Source organism: Dipodomys merriami, unplaced genomic scaffold, assembly GCF_024711535.1.
Source record: "Dipodomys merriami isolate MVZ:Mamm:240054 unplaced genomic scaffold, mDipMer1.0.p SCAF_9, whole genome shotgun sequence".
NCBI classification, from domain to species: Eukaryota; Metazoa; Chordata; class Mammalia; order Rodentia; family Heteromyidae; genus Dipodomys; species Dipodomys merriami.
In genome coordinates this window covers 55,965,779-55,984,961 of record NW_027206512.1, presented here as the reverse complement: position 1 = coordinate 55,984,961, position 19,183 = coordinate 55,965,779, and the positions used below count along the sequence as shown (strand labels likewise).

General features: G+C 42.1%; 1 protein-coding gene across 2 annotated transcripts in view; it reads left to right on the top strand.

Moving 5' to 3' along the window:
- The first annotated feature begins 9,731 nt into the window (after positions 1–9,731).
- The window catches only part of Slit2 (slit guidance ligand 2), a 307,698-nt gene continuing 298,246 nt past the window's right edge, over positions 9,732–19,183 (top strand). For both annotated transcript variants that reach the window (XM_070012748.1, XM_070012747.1), the window contains exons 1-3: positions 9,732–10,652; positions 13,327–13,398; positions 14,512–14,583. In XM_070012748.1, the coding sequence (XP_069868849.1) occupies positions 10,474–10,652; positions 13,327–13,398; positions 14,512–14,583 (323 nt within the window). In that variant the 5' untranslated portion in view covers positions 9,732–10,473. The remainder of the gene's footprint in view (positions 10,653–13,326; positions 13,399–14,511; positions 14,584–19,183) is intronic.

Sequence of the window (19,183 nt, the reverse complement as noted above, 5' to 3'; positions counted from 1 at the left end):
TTGGTCATTCCCTCTAATCTTCAACAAAACATTTAAGATATCACTATTTACCTATTATTATTTACATATTGCTTTGTCTGTCGTAGAATCTCTAGGGATGAATGATACTTTACTTTCAGCTGTTATCATCAACATTCATCACGTCAAAAAGCATTCAGCAAAAGGAAGTCCCACAGACTTGCATAGAATGGATGACATTAGAAATCATCTAGCCTGCCCTCCTCTTTTCACAGTGGAACAAAAACCCAGCGAATTTATGCAACCAGCACAAGTTCAACAGCTACATCAGAACAGTACAGGGATAATCTTGAGGCATGTGGAGTCCTAGGGAGAGCCATATTATCACTGAAAGCTATTGAGCCATCCATACAATTTCTTTCTCCCTCCGTTATTATGACACACCACACCTCCCTCTGTTTACTTGGTTCTCTTTGTGCATACATCCTTCAAGCCTTACCTGCATGCTTTTGGTCCCAGGCTTTAATTCCTAATGACTATGTCCTTTCTCCTTTCTAAAAGTGTTTCCTAAAACCTGGAAAATACCTTTCTCATGCACAATATCTAACCTGGTTTACTCTCCTTCGTCAGTCTTCCCTGCTCACCATAAACAGTCCTTCTTATGATTACCCATTCCCTTCTAGTATGGTGTACACTTAAAATTCCTTCAGATCTTTCCCTCCTAATCTTTCTGTATCTTTGCATGAAATATTAATATACCACTTAGGAATCTATATTTTTGTAATATTATAATAATATACTGTGTAATTTTGGTGGTGGCTTTTAGAAATATTTAACAAATTAATTTTATTATAAAATAAGATGGATTCACAAGACATGGCAAAGACGTGTACAGAGAAATCTCTTGTACTTTTCATCCAGACTCCCCCAAATATTAGCATCCTGTATAATTACAGTATCAACACCAAAATACTAGCATTTGTATAACACACTGTTTGCTCATATCTCATCCATTACATGTGCATTATTGTGTGTGCATATCCATGCAATTTAAACACAGACTGCTTCAGAAATTCACTTCTACAATCAAGATATTTAAGTGTATCTTTTTTACAAGACTCCCTCCTAGCAACGTGCATACTTTCCTATGTCAAATCTTAATTGCTTGCAGTTAGTAATCTATTTCAAACACTAATTTTGCGTGTGTGTTTGGAGTATTGTTTGTTTTGGCAGTAGTGGGATTTGAACTCCAGGCTTCACATTTGATGAAAAGATAATCTACCAGTTGAGATACATCTCTCCTCAGGTAGTTTTCAAATGAGTTTTTTGTGTGTTTTTTAACACTTGGGTTTGAACTCAAGGAATCATGCTTGCACAGTAGATCTACTACTTAGAACATGCCCACAGCCCTTCTTTTTATTATCATTATGTAATGTCTCTGGTAATTTCCTTTGTTCTGAAATGTGTCTTAGTTAATGCAAGAAGTTTAACTTTTAAAAGTCAGTGGTTTATCTTTTAATTTCCCACAACTTTATATGTGTGAAGACATACAAATATTACTTTAGCTCTAACTAGTCTTGCTTTGTAAGATAAATAATTCAGACAGATGCATGCTTTTCTTTGTGATTATAAAGTAAATCAACTGCAAAATGTTCCCAGATATAATTTCACCAGCCAAGGCATGAAAAATCAGGAAGAAAATGAAACATGACTTCTATGATATTTGAACAATCTATCAAGTAAAATAAATTTAGAATATTCATCATTAAAAGTTAAAAATTCATTATTAAATGTTAGTGTGTGTTTATAGATTCTTCTTTATAATGTTTTCCCCTAAATTGACATAAACTTGGTTTTCATTCTTGTTTCTCATATGGCATAGAATTTCCATGTGTTAGTGAGAACATATTCTTTTGGAGTTATGTAGCTGAGGAGAGTGTATTCCCAAAGCATGAAAGAGAAATGAAATAATCCTATTAATATGGAAATACGGGACTACAAAGGGTCGGTTCCAGTCAGATTATGCTCTCTGCAGTGATTCTCTACCAAATGCATATGTGTTGTTTAGTTACATTCACTACCTTCAATTGAAACTAACCACAAAGGCAAACAGGAACAATGCATATAGTTTTTCCACATATGAAGTTTTCATTGATTATCATGAATTTCCTACCATATACAACCAGTCCCAAGATTTCCTAGGTGAAAATCTTTTATCAGCTGAATGACTTTGCTCAAGCTTGCTGTCCTTCACCTTTATCGTCTTTAACTTTATGCAGTTCTAGAAGAAGATGAAATAGAAACTAAAGAAAAAACCCTTAGGATAATGCCTGTGTTAAGAAATACTTAATACATGCGAATCACTGTGCTCTTTATACATGAGGATGATCTGCTTCTACAATTAAGCATGGTTTATATGTAGCAAATGGACATGTGGAATATCATACTCACATGTATTTTATATTACAGTGAAATGAATTTACATTTCTTAAGTGTTTTCTAACAGAATTGCACTTTCCAGTTTAAAAAATCAAAGCAAAATGAAATAGGGAGAGCGGTAGGCAATACTGGGGAAAGAGTTACTTCCTGTGACAGAGCAGTCACTTTGGAGTCTAAAACATTTATCTTTACAACATTTCTTTGGATATAACATAATCCCTCAGGAAACGATGACCTTGTACATCAATAACCAAGCACCTTTTACACTAAGGCAGGGGTCCACAAACTCCAGGAGGGCAGCCAAACCAGACGTGCTTTGTGTTTTTGTACAGCTAGTAAACTGAACATTTTCTGCATATGAAACTATGTTATCAGTTTGATGGCAGGAAACACCCACTGTGAACCCCAATTAAATATAACACCATCCATCCAAAAAAGAATTTCATAGTTCTTTCTAGTAGACATGTCCTATAAGACAAGTATAATAATGTTATGTTGTTAATTACATCAGCAAGGCATTTGTGGAAATGTGTTTTCTCTATCACATGTATATAGAACACCCTTGCATTTTTCCTATAGGTTTGCAGAGCCTAAAATATTTACTGCCTGGCTGTTGTCAGAAAAAGCTTTCCAGCTCTGGTACTCAGACACTAAATATGAGTTTTGCGTGAAAAAAAATTAAGGTTTTTTTGGCCACCAGGCAGGCATTTGCTTTCAACTATATTTTTCCAATCGTGGTTATAAACTGCCTCTGTTAATCAGTGGTGATTTTCATCTAAAACATATAATATTTAGTTTGGGGATTTGAAAATATTGATTTTGAGTTTATGTGAGACTAGAGTGAGTTTCTTTGTAATTTTATCCTGATATTATGACCTGGGAGGCAGAAGGTTAGCCATTTTCAATCTAGCACAAGGATCCTTCAGAACCCTATGACGGGTTCTGCTCCTTTCTCTGCTAACACTGAAATATGTTATTTTTTCTGTGAAAATCCAGAAGGCATGTTATTGGACTTAGTAGAGACAAAAGATGGACCATATCCATATGTCCTTGAGAGTAACACTTTAAAAATTCAGTTTAATCCCAGAGAGTTATTTAAATATTAACTGCATGGACCTTTTTAAGCTTTTGAAATGTGCCTGTTTTTTAAAAGTTATTGAATATTATATATTTAATTATATATTGAATATCATATATTGAATATTAATTTATATTATAGGGATTGTTTTAACTGTCCCATTAAAGTTTTTCCATTATCAGCATGCTTTATATTATTCCTGCTGAAGAATCTTACATAGTTAGGATCTAAATGCCACTTTAAACTGCTCCAATGTCTCCCACCTCAATACAATGTGTCCAAATCCTAAAATTTGAGTGGCAGTGTGTTATAATGTTTGTAAGATGGGGTTTGATATTAAATTACTATCATGGCCACCTCTGCCATTTTTTCTGCTATATAATTATGGCCAGCCAAATGAATTCCTGCCAATCTCCATTTTCTCCATGATAAATAAGAAATAAAACCAGATTCTAATTCAGGGGTTGCCATGAGAATCTAAAGAGCTAACATATACATGGTGGCCAGCCCAGTTGTTTGAAACACAAACATCACTTAATAGAGTTATATCATTGTAATAACTGGGAAGGATTTATGGGTCAACTGGTCTAATCTCAGCATCATCTAACTGAGGAAACTAAAGCTGGACAATCAAAGTGGCAAATTCAAAGCTCCCTAAGCCTTTACCACTTAGCAGGTGAGGGCTTGATTTTAATTTAACTGCACAGGCTACAAGCTATTTTATGATGGCAATGGGAAACCGACCTCACTCATTCAAAAGAGCATTGTCAGATATGAATGTCATAGAACTAATTACCTCCATCTCTGCTCTTTTACTCAGGACCTAGACTAGCCCTTTATAATTATAAGTTGACTTACAATTCTACTCCCAAGAGGAGAGCTCTCAGCCCTGCCCTTCCTAGTACTCAATCCAAAATCATACTAATTAGTGGGAATAGATAACTTTTCTTTGCATTATAAATATTTTAGAGACATTTTCACCCATTGATCATAATAAGAATATCCAAGTCATAGCAGGCATTGTTTAATAAGAGCCTGTTGGAACTGTGAAGTTTTATTGATATCATCTAAACAATAATCAGAAAATAGGAATCATTCTCATAGAAAGATAGCATTAAACAGGAAAGCAAGGTAAAAATGTGCTAAATATTTAGCTGTAAAGGTTGCTAGGAACCATTTTCCCACTTCTGAAAGCAATTTCCTTGGAAATGGTAATAAAACTAATGTCTCTGTGGGGTCTGGACTTGAAAATATTTTGGTGCCCCCTAGAGGTGATCAGGAACACGCATTTGTCAAACCCCAGGAATGAGAGGGTGAAGCCCATTCAGTAGGTGCCTTCATTCATCATTGCTTCTTCATTCACTCAACTGAGAGGAGTGGAATACAATGGCAGAGTACCTATAGACCATGGATCCTCAAACTTCAGGGAACATCTAACCCACTCTGAAAAGCTTGTTAGATCTGATCTCCACTCATAGTCGGTGGACCTGAGAATTTGCATTTCTAAAATTATATAGCAAATCCAAGGCTCCTGGTGGAGAGACCACACTGCAAACAATTGTGATAGAGGACCTTCTCAAGACTGAATCCTTTTGCAGAAGCAGGCTTAGTCTTTGTACCCTGGCAGAGATGGTGCCATAAGCCCCATCTCTCCACTGGTCCCTAGGATGATCATAAACATTATGTACGGAGAAACGGGAATGCCTGTTATAGGAAGGTGACAGCTCTCAAGGAAATATGGATATCTTGATTCTGCACCCCCATCCCCATCGTTTCAAGAGATCCACAAATACATCTAAATGAATGAAAAACAATTGAGGTTTAAGGCCGGAGTGCTCAAGTTATGATTAAAGTCCTGTCATTCAGGAACTAGTATCTGTGTGAGTGAGAAGGAAAACACTTAGCCACTGTGCTGATTTCTGTAGAATTATGCTTCCATATGTACATCCCCAATAGATGATACTGTGAGGAAAATTACAAAATCCAAATAAAACAATTTGCCACAAAAGGGAACAGTATATCATGAATGCAGTGGAACCTAAAGATTTCTTTACTCCGTAACTTTCAGAAATTTGATCAGTTCTTGTTCTCCCTGTTACCAACCTTTGTTAAAAAGAGAGAAAGCACTGGAACTTTCACGCCTATGTACTTTTTAAAAGAGTATTACTCTTCCCTTAATTCCAGCATATGACACCTTCACAACTGCTTTCCTCCCACACCACAAATTTGGATTTATTTTCTTTTCCTGGTGTGTTTTTAAGTGCCCCCTTTTTTCCTCCTAAATTATTTCACCAACAGGATTGCTTCTTGAGAAAAACGGAAGAGTTGAATGTGGATTGTAGTGGATTCTACTACTTAATGCAGGTCAGGCTTTCTGGAGACCTCATGTGGTGATAAGAGGCACCACAGAAAGTTTTCTCTGGACTGCCTGTAGCAGTCAAAGGAAAACTGAACTCATTTGGGAGCATCATCATTTAGAAGGAATTAAAACTTAAGAGTTAAATGTTAGCAAAGCATATAAGGCCTCCAAGAAACATCCTGCAGTAATGCTAAAGAAAGGTTATAGTAACAATTTTAAAAACAAGAAACCTGAGTGACACAAGAGCGCTGACTTCTATTTAAAGTTAATCACACACACACACACACACACACACACACACACACACACACACACACACACACACACACACCTTCCTTTTCTCTTGCTGAAATTAATGGAATGCATCTTCCTATATAGATTTGCAGCAACTTAAAAGTGTGTGCCTTATGTATGTTATGAATATTAGTTTCATCTTCCTCTTGCTTCTGTAGAATGAAAAGCAAGCTAGAGAGAGAATTGAACTTGAACTTGTGTCTTGGAATCTCATTCCTGTACCAGTACCAATGGTATTATTTCTAGATGTTTGGAATGCAGATAGCAGTCTTGCAATCCAAATGTATAAAAATGAGTGACAGTGATAGTAATAGGCAAGTTGAACACAAATTCATCTTATTGATAATGAGATATTAACACTGTGACATTTAATAAATTAATGTTATCCATGAATATCTCTTAACAACACACTTTACAGAGAAAATTCGAAGGTGGGAAGAATTCTTCTCCTAGGACAGTTACTTGCTTTGTGTGAAAGTGTGACTATGGCTTCTTCTTTCTCTTTCTAGAAGTTACATAAGAGACCTTTTAGCTGAAGTCTAGAAGGACATATAGGTTAATAAATATTAAAGGTTTGGAGCTCTGAAATGAATAGAGGAATATAAATCAATGACATTAATAAGAGTAATCCTAAGGGTTCAAATTTCAATTTTGAATTGACATCCTGCCTTTGGAAATGTCCGCAAAAGGAATTCAAGTTTCCCAGGGCATGACACATGATATAGAGGTAAGCATTATGAAAGGACATTGTGGAAAATTTAAATAGGAAGCCAAAAAAAAAAAAGCTAATGAGGATATTGGAAAGATTTCAGGTTGACCATAACTTAAGAGTTAACGATCAGCTACAATGCATCTGGCATATTGTTAGATACTAAAAATATGGGGAAAAAAAAAAAAAGAATTGCAAAGGTCTTCTTCCTTTCAAAGGAGCCACAGATAATACCACAAACAATTCAAAGCTAGCTCCAGGCTAGGGGTTTGCAGGAATTCCGGTGAAAGTCTCTTAGAGGTGGACTGAAAAGGAGGAAAAGAAGCAGATGATCCGTTTTAGATTCAAGGAAGAAGCTGAGTCATTTAAATGCCATTTCAAACCTATAGTGACACTGGGTTTTTGCTGGGAGAGTGGGAGCTGTTGCCAGACTCTCATCACACTAAACAGACAAGGGGAAAAAAAAGAAAAAAAAAAGGAAATTCTCTTTTCAAACAGTAGGAAAAAAAATTATCCAGAACTGCCCTGAAATAAAGGAAACCTTCTGGTACCATTTATGTTGCTAGGATTTTTTCCCCCCTTCTTCTTCTTTTCTCCTCCTCTTTTACTTCCTAGGAGAGTAACCTCACACAAACACACTGAAACCCTCAGTGGGAGCATACTGGATCTCCAGAACTTGGGATGATGACCTCCGGGCTGTTAATTACGGGACTACAAAGGAAGGGTTAACCCAAGGGGTGGCCAGGAGAGACGGAGAAACACCGCTCTCCAACTTGCCAAGACTGAACTTTTCAGCTCCCTCCAATACTCGCGTGTGCGCGTGCGCGTGCGTGTGCATGCCCACAGGCAGATCTATTTCGGTGAGTTAAAAAGTAACATATATATATATATATATATTTATACATGTAATTTAAAAATCACCCTCTCTCCTTCTCTGTCTCCGACTGTGCTGCACGCACCAACACCCGCAGCCCTGTTTTCTTTGGGATCCGCGTTCAAAGCCACCCTTTCTCCCCCCCTCCCCAGCCCCCATCCTCCCCATGCCAACCCACCCCCAGCTCCCAGGCCAGGCCTCCTCTGGAGTGGTCGAGGGGTGGGGGCTGCCGTCCTCCCACCCCCCCCCCTCCAGGAGCCTGCCTGCCTTCCTCCACCAAACTTTGCCCGAGCGTGGGAGCGAGCAGGCGCACGCGCGGGCGGGCGCGGGGACGCGCGCGCCGGCCCCACTCCGCCTCCGCCCCGGCGCGGGCGGGCAGGCGCGCGGGCCTCACCTCCCTCCGTCTCTCTCTCTCTCTCTCTCTCTCTCTCTCTCTCTCTCTCTCTCTCTCTCCCTCCCTGGGGCGAGGTGCGGGCACCTCGCGCGCCGCCGGTGGGCGGGGCCTGGCCTCGGGGGGGCGGAGCCTGGGGCGGGGCGGGCCGGGAGGGAGGGGGGGGAGGTGGAGTAGGGGCTCCGGCGGCTATATAAAGCCCCGCTCGGGGTTTTTTAACTTCAGACTTGAGGCTCTTTCTCGGGGACGCGCCCGGACGGCGGCGGGGGGTTGGCGGAGGTGGTGGCTGCCGCAGATGGTGGTTTAAAAAAGAGAGAGGAAGAGCGAGAAGGAGGCGGCGGTGGCGGCGGCGGCGGCGGCGGCGGCAGCGAGAGCGATGGGAGCGTCCGGGCTGCCGGGCGCAGGCCGGGAGGACTGAGGAGGAAGAGAAGGGGGAGCCCCGGGGGGACCCCGCCTCCCCCCGCCGCGGCCGGCGGGTCGGCCGCGCAACTCCAGTTGACACCCCCACCCCCACTCAGCAGCCCTCGGCGGGACTCGGGCCGCGGCGTCCGTCCTATTGTTTAGACCCTAGCCGGGGACCCGGGCGGCGCGGAGCCCCCGGAGGCGCGGAGAGCGGCCGGGCGGCGGGGAAGTGCCTGCGGCGTGGGGGGGGTCGGGGTGGGGTCCGGAGGGGGCTTCGGAGGCGCAGGGCTCCCGGGGACCGAAGCCGCCGCCGCCGCCGCCGCCGCCGCCGCCGCCGCGTCAGGTGCAGCGTGACGAGTCCCGGCGTGCGGGCGGGCGGGCGTGCGGGCGGCGGCGTCGTCTCCGCGTCTCGCCGCGAACTCCGGCCGTTCCGACGCCCGGAGCCCGGGGGTGTGGGAAAGAAAAAGTTGCTGCACTTTGAGAAGGGCTTGAGGGGTAGAGGGGAAGAGAACCCTACTTGGGCGAGGTTGGCCCCGGAGGTGGTGCGGGGGGGTGCACCGGAGACCCCCCTCACCGCCCCCCGCCGAGCTGGCTGTGGCTTCTCCTACCTGGGCCGTCAGGTGTGGGCCGCGAAGCTGCAGTGTCTCCGGGAGACCAGCCGGGCCGACCCGGGCGCGCGCGCGCGCGCCACGGCCGTGCGGAGAGTAGTCCGGGGGGCTCTCCCCGGCGTGGCGGACGGACCCCCCTTCCTCCCTTCCACCTTCCCCGCGATCGTCGTGCAGGACACTCCCGTGGAAGCCGCCTCGGGGACACGAACACCTGGAGGGGGCCTTTGCCTTCCCACCCCCTCCACCCCCATGCCCGGCGTCCCGTCTGCCTCCTCGCGCTGTCCCCCCCAGCCAGTGCCCACTTAGTCCCCGCAGGGGGTCTGGTCCCCGATCTTGGCCTCTAGGATTTCCTCGGGAGGAAGCTTCGGACTCGTGGATATTCCTGCCGTCTGGCGGCGGATTTGGTCGGATTTGCCCTTTTGTCTCTCGGCCGTGACCTCGAGGCCAGCCCCGGTGCACAGCGTCGCCAAGGACGCCAGGCGGGGAGGCGGGATTGTTGGAGACGTCCGCCGGCCGCGAAAGTGCGTGGTGTGTTGGCGAAGACTCATCCTTGGCTGTCGGGAGATCGTGAAGACCTCAGGCGGACGGAAAGGGGTGTGTGTGTGGGGGGGGGTTGGGAGGGGGGTCCTCGCTGCTGCCAAGGAGCCTCCAGAGAAAGGAGAAGCGGCGTGAGCGAGCCGAGCCCCGCGCCTCTCTCCGCGCCGCCCGGTGCGCCCCCGCGCGCGCGCGCCATGCCCCGGGGCTCAGCGCGCGCCGCGCCTCTCGGAGCCCACTTTGAGCCAGGCCACCGGTATTACTCTTGAGCACCTCATCTTCTGCGCTGATCTCTCCCTGGGGCACCGCCACCACCGGGGCGCTTGGGATCGCCAGAACCCTCTCTGTTCCACGCCGGCAGACGTGTAGGCAATCTCCCTCTCCATCCTCGAAGGCGTTTGGAACCCAACCCCAGCTGTTTTTACCGCCAAGTTGCTACTCGTGGGAGATCGCCGACTGTCGCCTTCCTCCCCGCCGTTCTCTGCAGCGCCTGGCAGCTTTGACCCGGAGGATTGATTTTCCGCCAGGACCTAAAAAGTTGACCGCGGAGCTAAAAGACACTTGGAGAGACCAGGGGCCGGGGGTAGGTGGGGTGGGGGGGGGTAGGGAAGGAGCATTGCCTCCGCCTTTTAACTATTACTCCTGGTCGGTATTATTTTGTACACACATCCTTGGACACTCCGGACTGCTGGTCCTCCGCACGGGGCCTCAGAGAGACTCTTTGGTTCTCTGGAAACAGGGAGCTTATACAGAGACGCCTCCCTCCCCTCCGACCCCCCTTCCCCCAGCCTGCGAGCCCGGAGGCGCGGGGAGGGAGGAGGAGGAAGATGCCCGGCGTCGGCTGGCAGATGCTGTCCCTGACGCTGGGGTTAGTGCTGGCGATCGTGAACCCGGCGGCCCCGCAGGCGTGTCCGGCGCAGTGCTCCTGCTCGGGCAGCACCGTGGACTGTCACGGATTGGCACTACGCAGTGTGCCCAGGAATATCCCCCGCAACACCGAGCGACTGTGAGTACGGCCCCAGCCCTCCTCCACTCTCCTTGAGGCTAGCGTCCCAGGGTTCAAGCCCAGAGGAGCCGGCTTTGCCGGATCCTGCATGCGCATTCTGGGTTGGGCTCTTCCCCCCTGCCCGGGGTGGGGGAAAAGGAGGGGCGGGGGGGGGGAAGACACTGCCCCTGGGCAGCAGCCCCTGGTCCCTTTGCTCTCCTCCCGCCATTCGCGGCCTCGGTGGGGCGGGTGTGCACCCCGCTTTCCCCCGGGGTGTCTGAGGATGCAGGCGCCAGAGAACCCAAAGGGAGAGGTGACTTTGTTTGGGGTGGGGGGACTCAGTAGTAGAAAAAGAAAAATGACAAGCGTGCACTCTGGGCTTCCAGCCGCTCGGCGGGCGGCTTCAGTCCGCGTCCTTGTCACCTGTGGGAGGCGGGGAGGGGATGGCGGCCGGGGGAGGGGGGAGGCTCCAAAGAGAGAAACTTCCGCTCCCAGGCTTTGTGTCGCGCCCTCCCTGGGGACAAAAGGAAAGGGGGGGGGGTGTCAGGGATTTGGAGACGCTCCGGGATACTCTTGAGCTGCCCCAGGACGGGGCACCAGCTCGCCCGGGAGCAGTGGGTAGCCAGCCCTCCCCCTCCCCCCCACTCCACACCCCATTTCTACAGGAGACGTTGGGGCGAGGTTGGGGTCCACGTCCGAAGACCCTGGCAGGGTCCTGCGAACAAAAAGTCCTATGGAACTTTGTTCCCTAGGAACCCTCCCAGCAGGGGCCGACTGCTTTGGAGACCCTCGCTGGGCCCTTTCCGACCCTCCCCGTGCCCCCCCTCCCCGCCTCGTCCCCCCCCCCCCGTCCACCTTTCAGGCAGTCGAGCGCCCCTTCACGTGGCCGCGCCCAGGTGCCCCCCCCCCGCCTCCGGGTCTCCCGGTCTCCGTGCTCGGCTGCCCGCAGACGTCCCCGCCTCCCTGTCTCCGCGCGCGCCTCTAATGAAGAAGTAAACGCCGAGCTGGAGTGACGGCCCACGCGCGCCTAGCGGGGCGCTTCTCCGGCTCGGGGAAGTGGAGCGTGGAGGAGGCAGTTCCCTTTGTGAAAGCCCAAGTCCAGCCGCCGCCCGGCGCCCGCCAGATCATCCCCCCCCACCTCTCCCCCATCCCCGGCGCGCCGGGCTCTGCGGGTGGCTGGGTCCCTTACCCGGCCCGGCAGGCGCGCCCGCTCCACGGCTCCGCGGCTCTGGGTGGCAAAGAGGACATGCCCCATCCGCTGCACCCTTGAAGCCAGCGGAGCTTTCTGTTGCCCCTTTGCTGGATCCAGCCCATGTCCGCAGAGATTCACCTGCCTGCAGCTTCCCAGGGTCCCGGCCCCCCCCCCCACTACCCCCTCCCCCCCCGCCCTCCTCCAGTGATCAGGCCCTCAAGCCCTCAGGGCTAAAGAAGTGAGGAACCTTACCGAGTGGTCTTGCTAAGCCTTATTCATCTGACTTGGAGAGCAGGGACTCCTGTTATTGCAGTAGAACCCCCTCCCCATGTTTTGTTTTGTTTAAAACTTGATGGTATTTTGCCATAAGGATGGGGAAATAGGGTAAGAAGAATGAGGGAGGCAATGGAAAACTCACTTCAGACACTTGGCGTTTTCCTGCTCTTCAGTATCCTTTAAAGTTTCAGCACTATTGTGTCTTAAAGGAAGGAGCTGGGGAAATGGCCATTGAGTTTGGGGGGCTTTGGATAAAAAAATAATAATAATTTAAAAATCTCTCATAAAGGAAACGAAGTGCTGGTTTATAACCTTCTATCAGTGACCAAGTAAACGTTTTAAATCTAGATCGTAAACCTATGTGTTTATAATGAATTAAGCACAAATGTATTTCCATGAAAGAACATACTCAAGACGGGTTTGGTTTTACTTGCAACCATTGGAACCAGGAAAGTTTAGGTCTTAACTGAGATGCCAGAAAGAGAGAGGGCCTGGATTTCTACAGGCAAAGTGATGCTTAGTCAGAAGAATTATGTTTAGGCCTCTGTACTAGCCTCCATTATAACCTCCACTCTCAATTTTCACTTTCTCCATCCCAGCCTAGTAGCAAATGAAGAGTTTAGTTTTCACACAAACAAACAAAATTGCTGAAAGATAAATTCCTCTAAATGCAAGCCTTTGAAGTGCAGTGCTATTCTTGGCACATTTTTTTGTTTGTTTGTTTTTAACTTTGCTTTGGAAAGTTCAGCCACCAGGCTACCTATGGTTAGTGGTCTGAAATGTTAAAAGTTCTTTCTGAATAGTAGAAAAAAAATCGTTCAGTTTTAACTTCGTGAAGGAGAATCCTTACTGGTGTGTTTACCAACACACACTCTTATAAAAAGGATAAAATTGGCAATCCTTTGTACAACTAAAGATAATTTTAAAAATAAAATTGAAAGCACATCCACACACAATACACAAATAAGTTTCCCTGGTAACTTCATCGCTTCATTTTTCTGTCAAATACCCACAGAATACATTTTGTAAACTAGATCATTTATACACTATTCAAAGTATTCAAAGGCCCTTCTCTCTCCAATTTACTTTCTAAGTTACGTCATTAATAGAATTGATTTTGAGTTTTGAAAGTTCTAACTTGGTTTAAATTTTACTTGACTTAACCAAATGTGATGTAAAAAATAATAGAAATAATTGTAGAACTTTCATTTTCTGGTTGTCTCTTAGGGATCTGAATGGAAATAACATCACTCGGATTACGAAGACAGATTTTACTGGGCTCAGGCACCTCAGAGTTCTGTAAGTGTTTCTTGCTGTATCTAAAAAGTATTTTGTTTGGTTTTTAAGACTATATTTAGAATTGCTAGTCTTCTCGGATTTTACAAGTGTTGCAATGAGAACAAAAATTTTAAAGTCTTTTGTCTTTTTTTTTAACCAATCTTTTAGTAAAAATCTAGGGCTTTTAAGATAGGATATATGCCACAGAGTGTTATAGACAAATGCTCATATATTTGTTTTATGCTATGCTTTATTCGTATAAATATGTAGATTAATTTCCTTAACAATAGGAGCAAACTATGTGACCCATTGGATACTTTGAAGATTTAAATTTAGACAAATTTAGACAAATTTAAGCAGATGTACATTTTACTATAAGAGAGGTTGAAATGGTTAGACTTGTTTTCTGCAAAGGGCACAGAGATATAATTTCTTCCATTAAAATCAAAATCAAGCAAAAAGGCTTTCAGCAAAATTGGGGGAAATATGTACATATAAATAAATTGGTCTTAATTAACTTTCCCAGATTTTATGCCTTTGTAGCCAACAAAAATTGTTAAAGCTTCAATTAGTGAGTAGGTTAAATTAGCTGTAAATAAACCATCACTTGGAAATCAGTGTTACATAAAATTGTTTTCCCCCATAGTATTATAAATATTTACATTTCAATCACCACATACCTTAAACTCTTTGTATTCAGTCTCCACTTTTTAAGACTTATTTAGGCACCTTTGAAATCTCCCAATTGCTGTAAGTCAGAATTTAGGAATGTATTCGATGAATTACTGCATGCTGGTGCCTTAGTTAAGAACTTAGTTGAAAACTAGCATAATAAGAAATTGCCACAATTCAATATGATGAGATGCTGTTCATTTATTACTATAGTCTAAAGATTCAGATTCATAACTGGCAAATCATGTGAACTTTGTTAATAATTTTTTCTTATAAATATATTGTGGAATAGATGTCTGTTTACCCTCCCTGAATTCTCTCACATGTTTCATCACTGTATGTACTATTGGATCGGGATTCAGAGCAACATTTTAAAAGACAAATAGGTTACATGTTTTTAGATGCTGTGTTCTAAACTTCCTGATGCAAACATTAAGAAGCATGTTATATTTTGCATTTCAGTCAGCTTATGGAGAACAAGATTAGCACCATTGAAAGGGGAGCATTCCAGGATCTTAAGGAACTGGAGAGACTGTAAGTATTTTCAATTCCAAACTCATGACAACATGACTGCATTTTGTAAAGCACTTGAATTTGAGGATTATGTCTTCAACTTTACATCTACTGAAAGTGTAGAGAAAATAAAGCATGATGAATAAGTTTTGCTTTTTTTCAGACTAATTTACAAGTAGAGTTTCTGGATAAAGTGTACTGACTCTATTATAATAAAGTACAAAAGTACACATTTACTTTTCCTGACACTTTTTTTTAAGTTAAAGATATCCTTATGTGTTCATCTGATTAGTCTTATTAGCTTAAGAAGGAAGAAGAGTGGTATATTTTGCAATAATGGTATATTATGATATAAAAAGGACTCAGCTAATATTTTAATAATTTTTTGTTGTGACAGTTGAAGTGTTTTAAATTGTTGCTGATTATGATTTACATTTTGATTATGTCATACTTGTTAACATTGTTCGTAATGATTTTCTATAGTTTTATTTTCATTTTTCTGTAGAAGCTTCTAAACATTTTCTGCTGGAGAAATAAGTTAATGATTATTAAAGATTATTAACAGCATTATCAAAGTGTGGTCATTTAATGTGGACTCTTTTTCTTCCCAGAAATGTAAATGTAAACTTCAACTTAAAGTTATACCTTTTTCATATGCAAAATCTTAGGAATTGATACACATTACATAAGGACAGGTTTAATGCTCATAGGAATTGATACACATTACATAAGGACAGGTTTAATGCTCAGAGTACTTGTCTATAGAAGAGAATCTATTTGAAATAGCAAAACTACAGACTTTACCATGTGAAATAGGAATTATCTTGTTCCTAAGTCTTGATTAGCCAAGTTTGGAAGGTTCGCATTTTAAGGAAAAATTTAAAGTTGGAGCAATTATTTTAATAAGTTTTCATGACAGCTTTAATAGTCACTTTAGGTCAAAATAAAAGCTTACTTGAAATAATGAAATGTGTTCATGTTAGGCCTAATGCATTCAAATTCAGTAAACTCAGGGACAGAAGTTACTTCTGTATAATGTTGTAGAAATGGAGAGATATCTTGTTATTTTCTGACAAATATGTCAATATATGAGGTTATATACTTATCACTTCGAGTAAAATACAGAAATGTCAGTTTACTATACTATGAAACTTTACCCATTATGAATATTGTAAATATAGGGAATATAATGTGGAATTAAAAATAAATCTAAAATCACTAGTTTATTTGATTGGGGGGTGGTAAATGAAAACAGAAAATGTTTGGTTGAGTTCATAACAAAGTTCATAACCTATTGTGAACATATGAAAGTACTTTGAAATAATTCTTCTTTGCACTGTTTCATGTGCTTTGCTGAATATTCAATACCCTATAACTCACAAGATATTCTTAAACAATCTAGATTTTTAGGCACTGATACATTTTAAATGAATAGGTAAGCTTAAATAATTTTTTCAGCATTAACAGTCTAGTAAAATTAACTTCTAGTTATTATTCTTAACCTTCAAGTCATAAAAGTCTTAATGTTTCTGTTTTTTAATTTGGTTATATTATAATTTTAAATCTTTTTGGGAGCACCAAAGGAAAACACTTTCTTACACAGATAAAAACATAATCAAATAAAACACACTTTCCTATTTTTTTTTGCAGTCACTTCAGAGTATCATTTGAACTTTCATCTTGAATAAATTAACTTTTCCTAAAAATTATTAACCAGATGCCATGTGATGTGAAATTCAATTAGAGTTGTAAATAGGTGCTGTTCTTTGACTTTTTTTTTTTTTACTTCCCTTGGGAATGTCACTTCATCTCAGAACAATTTTCTATTTTACTAAGGCAAAGTCAGATGCTGCATTGCAGAAGGCTTTCTAATTTTGAATGAAAACTAATATATATGCAGGACATCTTTACATCACCCCAGCTGCTGGCCAAGAGCAAATATTTCATATTTGTGAGGAAAAGCTGAGAAAATTCCTTTTGTTTACAACTGCCAAATCCATCTGATGGAAGCACATTGTTATCTGACAGCCAATTCATCTCCTTGGGACTCTGGAATTCTAAACCATTTCTTAGGAACATTGTGGATACACTTTTCAAATATTTATTTTAAAAAAATATGTTAAAATGGTGAAGCACTTTTACTGAGGAAGCCATTCACATTATTGTGAAACAGACCATTTTAAATTTTGTTTGCTGTCTTATTTTCAAAAAAGAAAATAAAACCACCTTGTAGTTCCTTGTTCAAATTATGATAGCCTGTGTTAGATACCAGGTAGCATGATCCAGTGTTCTAAACATCACCAAAATGATGTGTTTCCCCACATAACTGCAAGGGACTAGGAGAGATGTAGGGGAGAGGGATGAGAACTTTTAACAATAAATCATGTAAATTTATATGATTTTTATTTAGATATATAAAAGTATAACTCTAAATCATGAAAAGATATAGCAAAGTAGATTAATGTTTAGATATCATATTGGGAATAGTAAGTTTTCTCTTCTTGTGCAAAAAAGAAAATAGAAATATTAGATGTATTAGGGAAATGAAAATTTAGCATTTTCATTTTAAGATGATACAACTTAAACGTTGCCTTTTGTATTTCACTAGTACGTCTTTTTTCTTTTTTATCAGTTGAGTTTGAGCTTGATTTAGAGAAAAAAGAAAACAGAAGCTCTACGATTTTTTTCTCTAAATCATATTTTCTTGTCTTTCAAAAACAAAATCATTTTAACTTTGTATTACTGACATTTTCCTTGGATGCAAAATTTTATTTAATTACTTTTTGTATTTTCAAAAAAACACAAAAAACAGAAGCATTTTAAGTTGAATTTAACTTCACCATGGAATTGGGAAGCTATTATTTGAAAAAGCATCAAAGCTACAAAAGAAAGATATTTTTCCACTCCAAAAAATGGGTGTGATTCAGAATATTCAGGCTGTCCAGTTGTAGATGAATGCTAACTCCTTAAATCCTTCCTTCCCTATTTGCTGTATCCTTCCTCCTACCCTCCTTTCCTCTTTTACTGTCTTCTTTTCTTTTCTTGGCTTTTTCTCCCTCCCTTTCCTCCTTCATTCCTCTCTCCTACTTTCTGTTTATAGAAAACAGACTTAAATGATTTGATCATTATCAGAGTGTGCTTATACATCCATGTAAAAGAAAGCAGTTTTAGTCATGCCTTAACAACTCAAACACATTACTTCCCTTTCTGAAAGTTTGCTCCTGTATTCCCAGACCTAAAATGTGCACTGCAGGTTTTCTATGATGATCTATATTGTCCTCATTTATGATCTGTTTGTGTGGGAAAAAATATAGGAAGTCTTGAGAATGTGTCTGTCTCTTGCACAATGCATTAGCAGGCCTCCTATTGCTTTATCACAGGGTTCAAAGGAAATGTAAGGTAGTTAAATGACAAGCTAATTCAATGAAAATTAAGGCAGAAGAAACTATAAGCTAGGGCAAAGAATCAGACATTGGGAACCTTTTCTTATACTTCCAGAAATACTTGCATATATTCAGAATTTATTCTCCATGCAAAGTTATTAATTTAAGATATTTCTCAGCTGGTTAACAAAAATAACACTTAGGCCTTGGAATTCTGTGGGCTGGAATAAAATTCTGTTGCTCACTTAAAGTTTGCAGACAGTTGTGATTATGGATCAGTCAAGAGTTTCATTGCTTTTTAAGATGCTTTGATCTATACTCCAATACTGTAAATTAAGGGAAATACATATATGTCTAGCTTATGTTAGAAGGAATATCATGCCATGGAAAATATTGGATATTAGACTTCATGTGGATAACAATTCCTTATACTTTTCATTAAATAAATTGCAGAAGTGATAGAGGCAAGTATACTTACCCCTTTCCACCAATAGTATGTAAATAAATATGTTTTCAGACAAATATTGCTTGACATTTTCTTAGTATCAATCTCTTTGTATATAAATATCCTTTTTGGGGGTCCTATTTGCTTTGTCTTTGGATAGTTATTTTGTTTGAAAAAGTAAGTCCTGATAATATTATTATAACACATCAGAGGCAAGGATTCTGGAAAATAAGTCTATTGTTCATTTAAATACTTTAAAATTTCCACCAAACTGACAAAAACAAAATAATCTCAGAGTTTTACTTAAGAGAAGTCTAAATTCCTTTACAGTAGGGCCTCCATTAGAAAAGAAACACTGCATTCTCATGAAGAAATATCTTAAAGGCCCACTTCTTTTTTCCCCCCTGAAACGTGGCTGGATTTATCCTGTCTACTTGAACAGCCCATTATTAAGCAAGTGACAGTGTGAGGTTGGTTTTTGTGGTTGTTTCACACACGAGTTAAGGGGAAAATATACTGTGCAAAGGGTCTGAAGGAAAGCGCTATATCCTGAATTCTCTGAGGATATAGAGAAACCCTCCTCGGACTCATATATAGGTATAGGCAATACCTTTCACATATATTTAACTTATCATAAAGGCAAAATAGCTGGGCAGATCTCCTTGGAAAAAGAATGCAAGCTCATCTCAAAAGATTATCCTTTGGCATCTCTGTGCATAAATTTAAAACACTGTGGTCACTTTCTTGGAACTTTTTAAAAAAGAAATACATGACATGGTAACAGAGCCTGCCT